The sequence below is a fragment of the Nerophis ophidion genome, linkage group LG26 (assembly GCF_033978795.1).
Source record: "Nerophis ophidion isolate RoL-2023_Sa linkage group LG26, RoL_Noph_v1.0, whole genome shotgun sequence".
NCBI lineage: Eukaryota > Metazoa > Chordata > Actinopteri > Syngnathiformes > Syngnathidae > Nerophis > Nerophis ophidion.
The window spans coordinates 12,574,070-12,588,577 of record NC_084636.1 but is presented as its reverse complement, the minus strand read 5'-3'; the positions used below and the strand labels follow the sequence as shown (position 1 = coordinate 12,588,577).

General features: G+C 38.7%; 1 protein-coding gene across 5 annotated transcripts in view; it reads left to right on the top strand.

The window, feature by feature from the left end:
* cracd (capping protein inhibiting regulator of actin dynamics) overlaps positions 1–14,508 on the top strand; it is a 65,685-nt gene that overhangs the window by 34,597 nt on the left and 16,580 nt on the right. For 3 of the 5 annotated variants that reach the window (XM_061888115.1, XM_061888117.1, XM_061888119.1), the window contains 2 exons: positions 12,811–12,985; positions 13,180–13,315. In XM_061888115.1, coding sequence (XP_061744099.1) covers positions 12,811–12,985; positions 13,180–13,315 — 311 coding nt within the window. The remainder of the gene's footprint in view (positions 1–12,810; positions 12,986–13,179; positions 13,316–14,508) is intronic. The other 2 variants (XM_061888116.1, XM_061888118.1) reach the window with 1 other exon arrangement.

The window sequence follows — 14,508 nt, the reverse complement described above, 5'->3', positions numbered from 1 at the left end:
TTCCAAATCGGAATTTTTTCAAAATTGGATTTTTCGAAATCAGATTTTTTTTTCAAATTCTTATTGTCCAGGGTGTACACCGCCTTCTACCCGAATGCAGCTGAGATAGGCTCCAGCACCCCCTGCCACACCGATAGGGACACGCGGTAGAAGATGGATGGATGGATGGATTTTCAAAATCAAAAACATGTTAAAACTTCACAACACAGTGTAACCTGTATGGCTGTTGACCAAGTATGCTTGCATTCACTTGTGTGTGTGAAAAGCCCTAGATCAGGGGTCAAACAACCATTTTTGAAACCAAGAACTACTTCTTGGGTACTGATTAATGAAAAGGGCTACCAGTTTGATACACACTTAAATAAATTGCCAGAAATAGCCAATTTGCTCAATTTACCTTTAATAAATAAATATATATATATATATATATATATATATATATATATATATATATACATATATATATATATATATATATATATATATATATATATATGGGTATTTCTGTCTGTCATTCCGTTGTACATTTTTTTTCCTTTTTACAGAAGGTTTTTTGTAGAGAATAAATGATGAAAAAAACACTTAATTGAACGGTTTAAAAGAGGAGAAAACAGGAAAAAAATAAATTTTTTATTTTGAAACAAAGATTAACTTCAATTTCGACTCTTTAAAATTCAAAACTCAACCAAAAAAAAGAAGAGACAAACTACCTAATTCAAATCTTTTTGAAAAATTAAAAAAAAAAATTTATGGAACATCATTAGTAATTTTTTCCTGATTAAGATTAATTTTAGAATTTTGATGACATGTTTTAAATATGTTAAAATCCAATCTGCACTTTGTTAGAATATATAACAAATTGGACCAAGCTATATTTCTAACAAAGACAAATCATTATTTCTTCTAGATTTTCCATAACAAAAATTTTAAAAGAAATTCAAAATAATTTGAAATAAGATTTAAATTTTATTCTGAAGATTTTCTAAATTTGCCAGAATAATTTTGGGGAATTTTATTCATAAGTTTGAAGAAATATTTCACAAATATTCTTCATCAAAAAAACAGAAACTAACATGAAGAATTAAATAAAAATGTATTTATTATTCTTTACAATTAAAATTTTTTTTTACTAAAACATTGATTTAAATTGTCAGGAAAGAAGAGGAAGGAATTTAAAAGGTAAAAAGTTATATGTGTTTAAAAATCCTAAAACCATTTTTAAGGTTGTATTTTTTCTCTAAAATTGTCTTTCTGAAAGTTATAAGAAGCAAAGTAAAGAAATAAATGAATTTATTTAAACAAGTGAAGACCAAGTCTTTAAAATATTTTCTTGGATTTTCAAATTCTATTTGAGTTTTGTCTCTCTTAGAATTAAAAATGTAAAGCAAAGCGAGACCAGCTTGCTAGTAAATAAATACAATTTAAAAAATAGAGGCAGCTCACTGGTAAGTGCTCCTATTTGAGCTATTTTTAGAACAGGCCAGCGGGCGACTCATCTGGTCCTTACGGGCTACCTGGTGCCCGCGGGCACCGTGTTGGTGACCCCTGGTCTAGATATTATGTGATTTGACCGGCACAAAAAGGCAGTGCCTTTAAGGTTTATTGGCGCTCTGTACTTCACCCTCCGTCCGTGTATACAGCGGCGCTTTGGAAAGTCATGAATTTTATTTTTTTAAATCAATACCAATAATTTCCGATATCACATTTTCAAGCATTTATCGGCCGATAATATCGGCAGTTCGATATTATTGGACATCTCTAATTTTAAGTCACAGTCTTTCTGGGGTTGAACAAAAAACACAACATGTAAACTCTTCCCGGTATCAAACACCTTCTTTGTCATGTCCACCATTCAATCCAGTGCTAACTCAACAAACTGTAAGAAACGGAGGTAAAAACTCCAAGTATTTCATATATCTACATATATATATACATATATATATATATATATATATATATAAATAATCCATTCATGAATGAGTATATCCGTTCTGGCCATCGTGTTCAACGGTGAAGTCTGTCCTGGATGGACTGAAATTATTTTTTTCCAATCTTTTCGGAACTTGCAAGCGTACTTCTTCTTACTCGTCGTCGCCATGTCTCTTCTTCGTTCTTCTGCTTCGTCTCTGTTACGTTTTTGGACATTACTACTTGCCGTAGTTTTGAAGCAATGCATGATGGGAATCCAGATGTTGTGTGTCAGTGTATTAACACACCCTGAGAAATAGCTCCCTACTTTATGGGTTATAGATAAACGTATTAATAAAGGAGACATATATAATAGTCTCCTTTTCAGGTGAGAGAGGACGCTAAAGGCAGTGCCTTTAAGGCACGCCCCCGATATTGTTGTCCGGGTGGAAATCGGGAGAAATTCGGGAGAGTGGTTGCCCCGGGAAGACCACTGAAATTCAGGAGTGTCCCGGGAAAATCGGTTGGCAAGTATGCTTGGTAGTCCTAACCTAATTGCTATAGTGACATCCAGTGGACACATTTGGAACAGCAGTTTCTTTTATTTAAATACTTGGCAAACTCTTCACGCGGGCCGGGTAAAACCTCTTCGCAGGCCGTATATTTGACACCCCTGCTTTAATTAATTAATTTCTTCTGTTATTATTTGTATTGGCTTCTGGGTGTTCTATCCTGAAAAAAAACAAAAAAAACGCAGACGTTAAGTCGCTCTCCAGTGTTGCTTTCGCAAAATCCTTCACTTCCCATTCTTGTCTTATTTCTGGGTAAAGCCACGTTTGTTATGATCCGCTGCTCGGATCATTCCATATTCGTGTTTTGTTCCATTTTTGTATTATAGTCTGCCAATGTTTGCCTTAGTTCCTTGTTGGTTGCTCATTAGTTTTCACCTGCCCCTTATTTTCGACGCACACCTGCTCCTCGTGATTACTGCCTTATTTAAGCCTGCCCCTTTTGTTATTTCGTCCTCGGTTCCTAAGTTGCTCTCATGCAACAAGTGACGAATACTTTCCATGCTCTACTCGCTAGCTTTATTTTATTCCTAGTTCACATGCTAGTTGTTTTGTTTTCCCTTTTTGTGCCTTTGTGCCAAGTGTTAGTGTTTCTGTTAGTTTCCCTAGCTTCCGTGCTTGCGCCTTTTGTTGGCCTTTTCTGCCCTAGCACCAGTATTTTTGTTCTTAACCTTTTATTATTTAAATAAATCCTTTATTTCTTACCTTACGCTGTGTTCTTGCCCGACACATCCACAGAAGAACAAATCCGGCATCGCTATGCCCACCAAGCGTAACAACGTAAAAAGCTTTCTGTAATTGTTGTCGGTGGAGCATAATTTCTCACCTTGAAAAACTAACAAACAAAAAAACAGCAGTAGCAGTCATGGCGCCCTGTAGTCACGTGACTGCCTTTTGACCAATCATGGAGGAGATCGCCATGCTCCACTCTGTCTCTAACCACCCAGTATCCCCTCATGCCTCCCTTTTTTCCTCGCCACAGCCTAGGTGTGCAGCGACCATGGCGATGGAGACTGAGCATGGCATGCATTTAGAACTAACCGAATCCAAAAGCCCAGGTAAAAAGGACCAAAACAACAATAATAAACTCCCCGCCCCCCAAAAAAGGAGTGTGATTTTATGCTTGGACATCTTAAAGAGACAGTTTTTGAAACTGTTTGGCAATCCTTGTTTGATCACCCGAAATGCGGCTGGGATAGGCTCCAGCCCGCCCCCGCAACAAGCGGTAGAATATGGATCCATCCATCCATTTTCGAACGCTTGTCCCTCTCTAGGTCATGGGGGTGGGCTGGAGCCTATCCCAGCTGCACGGACAAGTCGTGTTTACAGTTACTGTCTCTTTAAGAAGGGCATGGTGTGGTTTGTAGTGGTGTTGGTGAAGATTTTTTTGGGTGGTGTGCTTCCTTCTTGGCTTGGTGTGTGATTGTTTTGCATACATCTTACCATTAAGTGTGTGCAATAATGCTTGCTCCTCCTATGTGTCAAAGTCAAGGCCCAAGGGCCAAATGAATGATTTATGATATTAATTAGTATTGGAACCGGCCCGCAGGCCACAGCCGCCTGCTGCTGTTTTGCACGCACCAATACTCCGTCAGTGTTGGCGGTAGGATTTTTTTCAAAATGGTGTCCCATCAAGTCATACAAATGGGGTCCCACGGTACATTTTTGGGGTCCCATTTTTTTTAATTTTTTTTTTAAACAAATGATACATTTATGCATTATCCTGTTATATCGAACATTCTATATATATATTGTGTTTTGGAAAAATGTTGTAATAAATGTTACTTAATTGATTTAAAAATATATATATATATACAAAATGAAACCCATTTTTATGCATATGTAAATTTATTTAGTTATAAAATTTCCTTCATGGATCTAAACTTTACCGCTTTTTGTCAATATTTTTTATTGTAATAGTTTCCGAAATGTCTATTTTTTGCCGAAGTAAGACAAACAAAAATCATTAAAAAGTTCAGGGAATCTGGAGAAATCATTGCACGTAAGCGATGATGTTACGGACTTTTGATCCCTCAGGCGGTACTGCCCCAAAAACCGACATCAGTGTGTAAAGGATATCACCACATGGGCTCAGGAACACTTCATAAAACCACTGTCAGTAACTACAGTTGGTCGCTACATCTGTAAGTGCAAGTTAAAACTCTACTATGCAAAGCTAAACCCATTTATCAACAATATCCTGAAACGCCTAAAATGAATTTAATAGTCCGGCCCACATGTGCACAGATTTTCCTCCATGTGGCCCCCCGAGCGAAAATGACTTTGACACCCCTGTGCTAGCTGGTTAGCGACGTGTAGCTCAGTTGCCTTAAAAGTGACTTTATCCTTCTTGCAGCCCCCTTAAAGGGGCCTGTATTGTTTTGTTTTGTTTACATGTTGTTGTTTATGTCGTTACTGTGGCTACCACTGCAGGAGAAATGCCCCTCTATCTTCTACATCTCGATAAGACAGTACGAAGATGTATTATTAAAGTTTAGTTTTTTTTCTACACTCAATTTATGTCACTAATTATTTTGCGTTGAAATATGCAAACTGGATTTTTTATTTTTTTTGCAGCAAATAACGCTGAACAGTTCGTTGAATAACACAATTGTGAGCCAAAATGTGTGTATTTAAAAATCCAGTTTGTTTTGAAATTTAGTTTGAAAGAATGAAGATAACCAGAAGTGGGTCCTGAGTTTTGAAGCAACAAATAATGACGGGGGAGAAGACGCTGCCGAAGGTGAGCCACGTAAATAAGACCGCCCACAAAACGGCGCATCCGGAAGCGACTGTCAAAAAGCGGCTTAAAGATGATCTGTAAGACATCATCCATGCAACATTTTGACCAAAGAACCACCATTACATGTTATGTGGTGTTTTACATTTAGAAAATGGGCCCTATAATCCGGTGCGCCTTATATATGAAATAAGATTGAAAATAGACCATTAATCGGCAGGGCGCCTTATAATCCGGTGCGCCCTATAGTCCGGAAAATATGGTACTTATGTGTATACATTACAAATTAAAATGCATTAAAAATAAAAATTAAACACATGTTGTCTTGCATTGGCATTGTGAATGATAGGCAAAATTTGCAAAAAATAGCTCAGTTGGTAGAGTGGCCTTTTTAGCAACTTGAGGGTTCCAGGTTCCATACCCGCTTCCGCCATCCTAGTCACTGCAATTGTGCTGACAGTCGTGATATCGCTTTGTCTCTGCTCTGTCTGCGTCATGGCGGGTGTTCGACCTTGGCAGTCAGCAGGCCGTTTCTGGACACGGACACTGATGCCAGACTGGCTTGCGATCTTTTGGATTGCAGGCTTTGCACAGACAAAGAAAAATACCACTTCAGCACAATTGATACTAACTATAGCAACGGCCCTCAACCATAAGAGTTGTGTGTTAATATATTATTATTCTATTCATGAAATAATTAATAAATTGTGAAATAATTGATTCAGTCATTAAATAGTTAATTAATTAAATTAATAGTTAATTGAATGTTTAAATATTTAATTAAACATAGACTAAATTATTAAATGATTATATGTACATTAACATTAAATTGATAAATGTATGTCTGACTGTTTTAAGCCGTCGTCGTGTGGGTTGAATGGACCACCTAGGAAGGACATGCTTTCGAGCAGGTTTGACTCTTTTATTTTTTCAAATAATGCAGACTTTTGCACCGTCGTCACTCGCACTGTTCGCTCCTCCGTGTCTCGCTCTCCGTCTCCCGCTCTCCGGCGCGCTCTTTCAGCCGCCATCGTCGTCGTCCCGTTCTCTGACTCGCTCTCGGTTGCTCTTTGATCGCTCTTTCCGGCTCTCCAACTCCTCCCGGGACCTCTCCTACTTCTCCCCTTTTATACAGCAGGAGGAAATGAGTTAATTGTTTGCCGGTGTGTGTGACACGCACCTGATTTAGATTGTGGCGCCGTCGCTCCCAGCAAGCTCCGCCGCATACTCCGCCTCCTTGCCGCCATCCTGGGCAGGGCTGTAGCGTGCCCTGCCCCGCCGTCGGCTCGTTGGCCCTGTCCCTACACAGTATGTATCAGGGTTGTACGGTATACAGGTACTAGTACAGTACCACGATACCAATGAATCATATTCGGTACTAAACCCCACAAACGCCATTGGTGGATCTACACCTAACATCCACTGTAATGATACCAAGTACAGGAGTGTGTATATTGCCGATACTATGGTTACGTCGATATTTTTTAGCATCACAAAATTTTCTTGAGTTTTTTCAAATGTATATTATGTTTACATATGTAGGGGCGGTATAGCTCTGTTGGTAGAGTGGCCGTGTCAGCAACTTGAGGGTTCCAGTTCGATCCCTGGTTCCGCCATCCTAGTCACTGGTGTTGTGTCCATTGGCAGGACACTTACCCACCTGCTCTGGAGCAGTGGGCAGCTTTGCAGTGCCAAGGGAGCGATCAAGGATGCCGATGAGAGGCAAAATGAATTTGCATCCTGAGCCTGGATTACTTGACTGATTTTTTTGCTGACTTTCCATCGGTCTCTGCACATGTGAAAGCCTCCTGCCGTCCCGCGGCCTGTTCTGCGGCTTCACCTGATTCGCCGATCAGATGGCCGGCGTGAAAAACCAGCAGGAGGCTCCAGGGCTCGGGCCGCTAAGTGCTCGCCGTGAGGAGCTGCAGCCTGCCTGCTGCCGTAGAGTGTCTCTACGTCCTGTCTGGTTTTACGCATGAGTGTGTGAGCAGGCCCTTGGCGTTGCGTCACGGGCATTGTATCAAGGGAGAGACCCTGAACCAGAGAGATGGAGCATGCTGCATGGGAACTCGGGTGGCACTCGAGTGTCACTCGCACGCAAGGGTGAGCATAGGGCTGACGGTGCTGATGCCGCCGTCAGCTCAGCAGTGCGTCCTCTCTTTTAAGAATGTACCAAACAGTTGTTTTGGCCACATATGTTTTTGCTATCTCTCTGATGGCTTTGTTTTGATTTTTCACTGATAGTGACAGCTCTTTGAACTTCATATTGAGAGATGACCTTCCCTCCACATCTCGGCCTTTTATCTGCTCTTTGTAAATGAAATAAATGGGGAAAAAAAACAGTCAAGTATAATGAGGTAGAACAAAATACTATCAACCAGAGTGGGGCTTGAACCCAGGAACTTTGATTCCTAGTCAGCAATCTTAAACCCTTGTCTATCCTAGGTCTTGTGATGATTAGATTGTGTTTCATACACAAATGTAATCAAGGACTATTGGCTCAGTAAAGTATGATAGAAGTAGAACAAATAACTACCCAAATCTAGTCTTAATCGACACCCAGGATAGCTCAATGGTTAAGACTGGTACCTCTCACGCAGTACTACTGTGTTGAAGTCCACAACTTTGAACATCTGGTTTACGGTTTTGCCTCGATCATAGTTCACTGATTACATTTCTATATGAGCGAAAAACATACTTGAGTGGGACCCAGGATAGCTCATTGTTTAAGCATTTTCTCATGCTGTACTACTGGGTTCAAATCCATAACTTGGAAGTTCTTGCTTTTAATTCAACAGTCTTAACCACTGGGCTATCGTCAGTCTTGTGAAGATCAAATTTTGGTCCATACTCAAATGTAATCAAGGACTCCTGGCTCAGTAAAGTATGATTAGGTTGAACCAAATACTGTCAACTAGAGCTGGGATTAAATGCAGTATGAGCTCTCCTGGGTACAATTAAAATGAAATAGGTTAATTGTATTTGGATAAAAAAAAGTTTATTAAATATTTTTTTTTAATATTACATGGGTGAAGTGACACAGTCACAATATATGTCCCTTTGAAGCCTCCAGACAGTTTTGTAAATTACATGACAACCCAAGGATAGCTCAATGATTAAGACTGCTGCCTCTCACACAGTACTACTGGGTTCAGATCCACAATTTGGACCATCTTGTTTTTTGTTTATCCTCGATCATAGCTCATTGATTACATTTGTTTATGAGCGAAAACCAGGCTTGACTGGGACCCAGAATAGCTCAATGGTTAAGACTGCTGCATCTCACGCAGTGCTACTGGGTTCAAATCCACAATATCATGATTTTTGTTTAGCCTCGATCATAGTTCACTGATTACATTTGTATATGAGCGAAACCCACATCTGAATGGGACCCAGGATAGCTCAATGGTCAGCACTGTGGGCTCATAATACAGGTGTACTGAGTTCAAATCCCATACATGGAATAAGTAATTTGGCTGTATGGCGTCAAAACGACATACATTATGGGGTGCTTCTTACACAGAGTAATGTTATGTGCTGGTTGTTTGAGTAACATATAATGGAAAAATTGAGACAACACTAAAGATAATAATCAAAAATAAAATGACAAATAGTCAATGATGTTACCTCTGAGTGTGTGTGTGTGTGTGTGTGCGCGAGTGAGTGTAATTCCTGAGGTGGGTGGGAATAGGACTATAAAGTTAAAAATAAAGAGCGTTGAGTAATGACCTCTCCTGGGTACAATTAAAGTAAATTAGATTAATTGTAATTGGATAAATAAAAAAAGTTTATTATTTTAACATTACATGGGTGAAGTGACACAGTCACAATATATATCAAATTGATGCGTCCTGCCAGTTTTGCAAATTAGATGTCATCCCAGCCTGGATTCGAACCCAGCACCCTTCAACCTGAGTCAACAGCCTGAACTACTAGGCTATCCTGGGTCTTGTGGAGAAGGGTTTTTTTTCATACACAAATGTAATCGAGGACTCCTGTGTCAGTAAAGTATGAGGTAGAACAAAATTCCATCACAGAGTGGGATTTGAAACACGTACTTCTAATTCCAAGTCAGCAGCCTTACCCCCTCGGTTATCCTGGGTCTTGTGAATTAGTGATTGTGTTCCATACACAAATGTAATCAAGGACTCCTGGGTCAAAAAAGCATGATGAGGTGGAAGAAAAGGTTGTCAGCCAGTGCAGGTTTCGAACCTAGTACCTCTCATTCCAAGTCAGCAGTCTTACCCACTAAGCTATTTTTGGTCTTGTGGAAACAAGATTTCTTTCCATACACAAATGTTATCAACGACACCTGGCTCACTAAAGTATGATGAGGTAGAATAAAATACTGCCAATCAGAGTGGGATTCGAACACAGTACCCTACAACCTGAGTCAACAGTCTTAAAACCATTGGGCTATCCTGGGTCATGTGAAGTAGCTATTTATTTTCATACACAAATGCAATCGAGGACTCCTGTCTCAGTACAGTATGATGAGTTACAACAAAATACAATCATCCAGAAGTGGGGTTTGAACCAAGTACTTTTAATTCCAAGTCAGCAGCCTTAACCCATGGTCCATTCCCCCACCCCCCTTTTTATTTCTACTGTAACTCTAATGTGCAACCTAAATCAACAATGAAGAGAGTTGCACATATGAATTTAAGTAAAAAAAAAAAAAAAGTATGTATGCCTCACCTGGTGCTTATATACATATATATATATATATATATATATATATATATATATATATATATATATATATACATATATATATATATATATATATATATAAGTTGTTCCACCTTAAAAGTAGTGCACGTTGTTGCTTTAAAGTGGTGCTTCTCAACTATTTTCTGTTACAAACAATTTGACGCTCTTGACTATATGCTCTTGGAAAAAAAAAACATTGCAGTTCCCAGCAATGCACCAAAACGTGAGGAGGTAATCCACATAGTTTCAAGTGAAACTCCACACCGGTTGCTACAAATAGCTCTGAAAGCGATACGGAATCAGATCAATGCCTGGCAGAGGTGTCCAAACTTTTTCCACTGAAGGACACACACTGAGAAATTAAACCATGTTTGGGCCATTTTGATATGCTTCAATTTCAAAATCAATACAATATACAGACTTTTTATTTAATTAAATTTATTTATTTTTTTCAACTTTAGGGCTCCTTTTAAGTGAGGTCCCTGAGACCCAGTCATAAAAAAGTAAAAAATAAGTCAGATATTTAAATCTGTTTTTTATTATTCAATACTTAAATCTCCAGAGCAACTCCAGTACTTTCCGTCTATATGAAGTTGAAAAATATACATTTTTAATGTTGCTTTAATTTTCAAAGAAACCCCTGTTTTTTTTTATGGAAAAAAAAAATGCAATAGAAATAGAAATAAATAATAGTGGAATATAGAATGTGAAGTTATTGGTTCCTTAAACAGGTCAGTATTTCATAACACCATACATTTTAGTTCAATGTTATTTTTTTGGAGCAATGATACATGAAAAAAAAAAAATCTGCCAAAATTCCTTAAAAATTTTAAAAATATGTCATACATTTTTTAAGTCTCACTATAGTCTCTCGATCAGCTACAGATCTGTCTGTCGATTATAGGTTTATATTCTTTTTTTAAAAGTTTTTTTTATTTGTTATTTGTTTGTTTTATGTCCTTTTCGGCGTAGAACATTCTTTATATGGAAAAGTCTCTACATCAACTTCAGATCTGTCTGTCGATTATAGTTTAGTTTTTTTTCCTTTTTTAAAATTTTGTTATTAGTTTGTTTTATTTCCTTTTAGGTGGAGAAAATGTTGGTTCTTTATCTGGAAAATACACAAAATATGCAATATTTTCCCCCCAAAATTTTGAATATTTTAACATATTTGATGTGAAATAATTGGAGCCTTGAATAGGTCAGTAATTCACAACACTTTTATTCATTATTATTTTTTGACCAATGATAGTTAAAAAACCCAAAAAAGAAAAACCCACTAAAATTCCTCAGGATCCAAAAAATTTTTAAAAATATGTTGTACCTGCATGGCATCTTTGGGTTGTTACAGTTACCATAGCAACCTTTTCTTGTAACATTTCACCTGTTGGTTGTTTTATTCCACTTTATATATATATATATATATATATATATATATATATTTATTTATTTTTTTTATTTTTATTTTTTCTTTTCATAACTACGCTTAAGTGAACAGTAGCCTCTGAGGACAAATCAAAGAAGTCCACAACTAATATAGACACAAAAGCACTATATAAAAAAAATCCACATTGCCCAATCAATGGTGCACAATTTTTATTAGTTTTATTTGTATTAGTAATTTCAGAGTGTGCTGTGGGTCGTTACAAAATTAGCTACAGGCCGCAAATGGCCACGGGGACGCACTTTGGATACCCCTAGTGTCAATTGTCGAGTGCCGTCGTAGAGCCTCTGTCAGGTTCTAACACACATGACATCTATTAAACAAGACAAGAAGCAAATAATTAAACAGAGACAGAAATAAATTTGGCTCAATTTGAGGAGAGACGATGACATCTATTAAACAAGACAAGAAGCAAAGAATTAAACAGAGACAGAATTCAATTCGGCTCAATTTGAGGAGAGACACCCTTTGAACGCTTTACCTTTGAACAGTGTCTCAGCACGCTCTGCCAAAAGATTGCACGCCTCCTTCTTTTATTTGGACCTTCCCTGACCACATGGTCACAACTGTTCTAAGGGACAAGGTTCGTATACAGTTCACAGAAAAGGTCGGTTCAAAAAAAGAGGTCTTAAAGAGTTCAAAAAGAGGTTCGTAAAACAGTTAAAAGAAGGAGGTTCAAAAAGAGGTCGCCTTTGTAGTCTTTGGGTTAAAACAATTTATTTCTGTTGATTATAATACATGAAAGAAACAGGAACACCTTGATGTTGCCTCCCCCCTACCCAGTGGAGTTTTACGAGCCTTCCCCTGGTAGGTTCACCGACAGCTTTTGGTCTTCTGGCTGGGAACTCATTTCAACACAACGTTTTTGTGATCATTTAGATAGAATTATTCTAACAGCCTCGACCCCTTCCAAAAAAACCTAGGGCACAAATTCACTATACAGCTGAAGCTTGTCCAAAAATTTGTATTGACTTCACCCAAAGGCAGACAAAAATGCTGATCACTTCCTTATAGCAGGAACAGAATCAAAAGCAATAAAGATATGACTTTTTTTACTTGTTAAGTGTCAATGTTTTATAGCTTGCGAAAAGATCATTAACATTGATATGATGTGTTACAGTAAGGCCACACTTTCTGAAGAGTCAGATCAGAATGGAATCTAGCTGATCGTGATGGCCTCTTTTCCTCGCTTTGTTTCCTAACCTGCTTTGGCCGAAGGCGCCGTTTTCTATGTTTCGATGCATGAGGTTTGTCTTTTCCCTCCCTACTTCCTGCGCATCCTCTCACTCTATCTGGTTTCTTTGCATTTCATTCCATCCGCGGCAGTCAACGCGGCTCCAAAGGCCACCATCCTTGCTCATTACTCAGCCGGTGTTATAAAGACTGGGTAAACAATTGCCGGCGAGCGGCGGTTATCACGCGTCTCTCTTTGCCAGCAGAGAAGAGGAGGCGGCAGGGAAAATTCCAGCCCTTCCGACGTCTATTTGGGAAGAAGAAGAAGCGCGAGGCCAAGGGGGGCTTCGATGGAGCGCAGCTAAAGGCCAGTTTTTCCACGGGGGAAGTGTGCAATGGAGTCGTATCTGATGAGGAGGAGCTCAATCAAAGTCTAAGGTACGTGACTTCCACCTCTTATCAAATGCTTGATAGTCCTCTTTGGGTCGGCATCGAGCTTTCCTGAAAAACGAAAGTGTAAACACAGTACGCCGCAATTGTTTGACGTCTTAAAACAAATGAGTCCGGGGCGACGCTCCATGAACAATGAAAGGTTATGCGGCACAACTGAACAGGCTGCCATTCCTCCGCAGGGAACTGAATCCCATTGGATCGCGAGCCCTCTCGCACGACAGCATCTTCATCCCGGAGGAGTCCGTGCAGGAGGACGGCCCGGATCACGTCACCATGTCCCAGGAGAACGTCTCGGATAAAGTAAAAAATCTGCAGGTCAGGCATCAACGCACCCCTGAGCTCCATTCTTTTCCTCGGTTGTCCTCAAGCATTGGCACGTCGGAGACTTATTTACTCACTGGTGTACTGAAGGTCGTCAATAGATGTATTAAGTTCGTCAACGAGGCTCTGTATTGGCTTCTTCCTGTTTCCGTTCTTGGAACCAATAAAAGGATCTAGGGAATGCTAGATGTGAACCCAGCAGGCACAAGACATTAAAACAATGATGAGAAATAGTTGAATTAGGTCCTGACGTTGAGCAACTCAAACATAACGTTGGATCAAAGTGCTTTTTGATAACGTTTAATAAATGTTGGGTTCTGACGTTGATCTGACCATTAAATGTTAGTCATTTCCCAACCAATATTATTCAACACAAAACCAACATACTTTTTGAGAACGTTTCATCAATGTTGGGTTCTGACATTGATTTGACCTTCGAATGTTGGTCATTTCCCAACCAGTATTGCACAACACAAAAACAAGGTTGAAACAACATGCTTTTTGACGTTTAATCAATGTTGGGTTCTGACGTGGATTTGACCATTGAATTTTGGTCATTTCCCAACCAATATTCTACAACACAAAAATAACGTTGGAACGACATACTTCTTGAAAACGTTTTATCAATCTTGGGTTCTGACGTTGATTTGACCTTGGGATTTTGGTCATTTCCCAACCGATATTCTATAACTCAAATTTAACGTTGGAACAACACGCTTTTTGACAACGTATAATCAGTGTTGGGTTCTGACGTTGATTTGACCTTTGAATTTTGGTCATTTCCCAACCAATATTCTACAACTCACATATAACATTGAAACAACGTGCTTTATGAAAATATTTAATCAATGTTTGTTCCTGACATTGATCTGACCATTGAATGTTGGTCATTACCCAACCAATATTCTACAACACAAATACAATGTTAAAACAACATCCTTTTTTATAACGTTTCATCAATGTTGGGTTCTGACGTTGATTTGACCATTGAATTTTGGTCATTTCCCAAACAATATTATTCAACACAAAACCAACATACTTTTTGAGAACGTTTCATCAATGTTGGGTTCTGACATTGATATGACCTTCGAATGTTGGTCATTTCCCAACCAGTATTGCACAACACAAAAACAAGGTTGAAACAACATGCTTTTTGACGTTTAATCAATGTTGGGTTCTGACGTGGA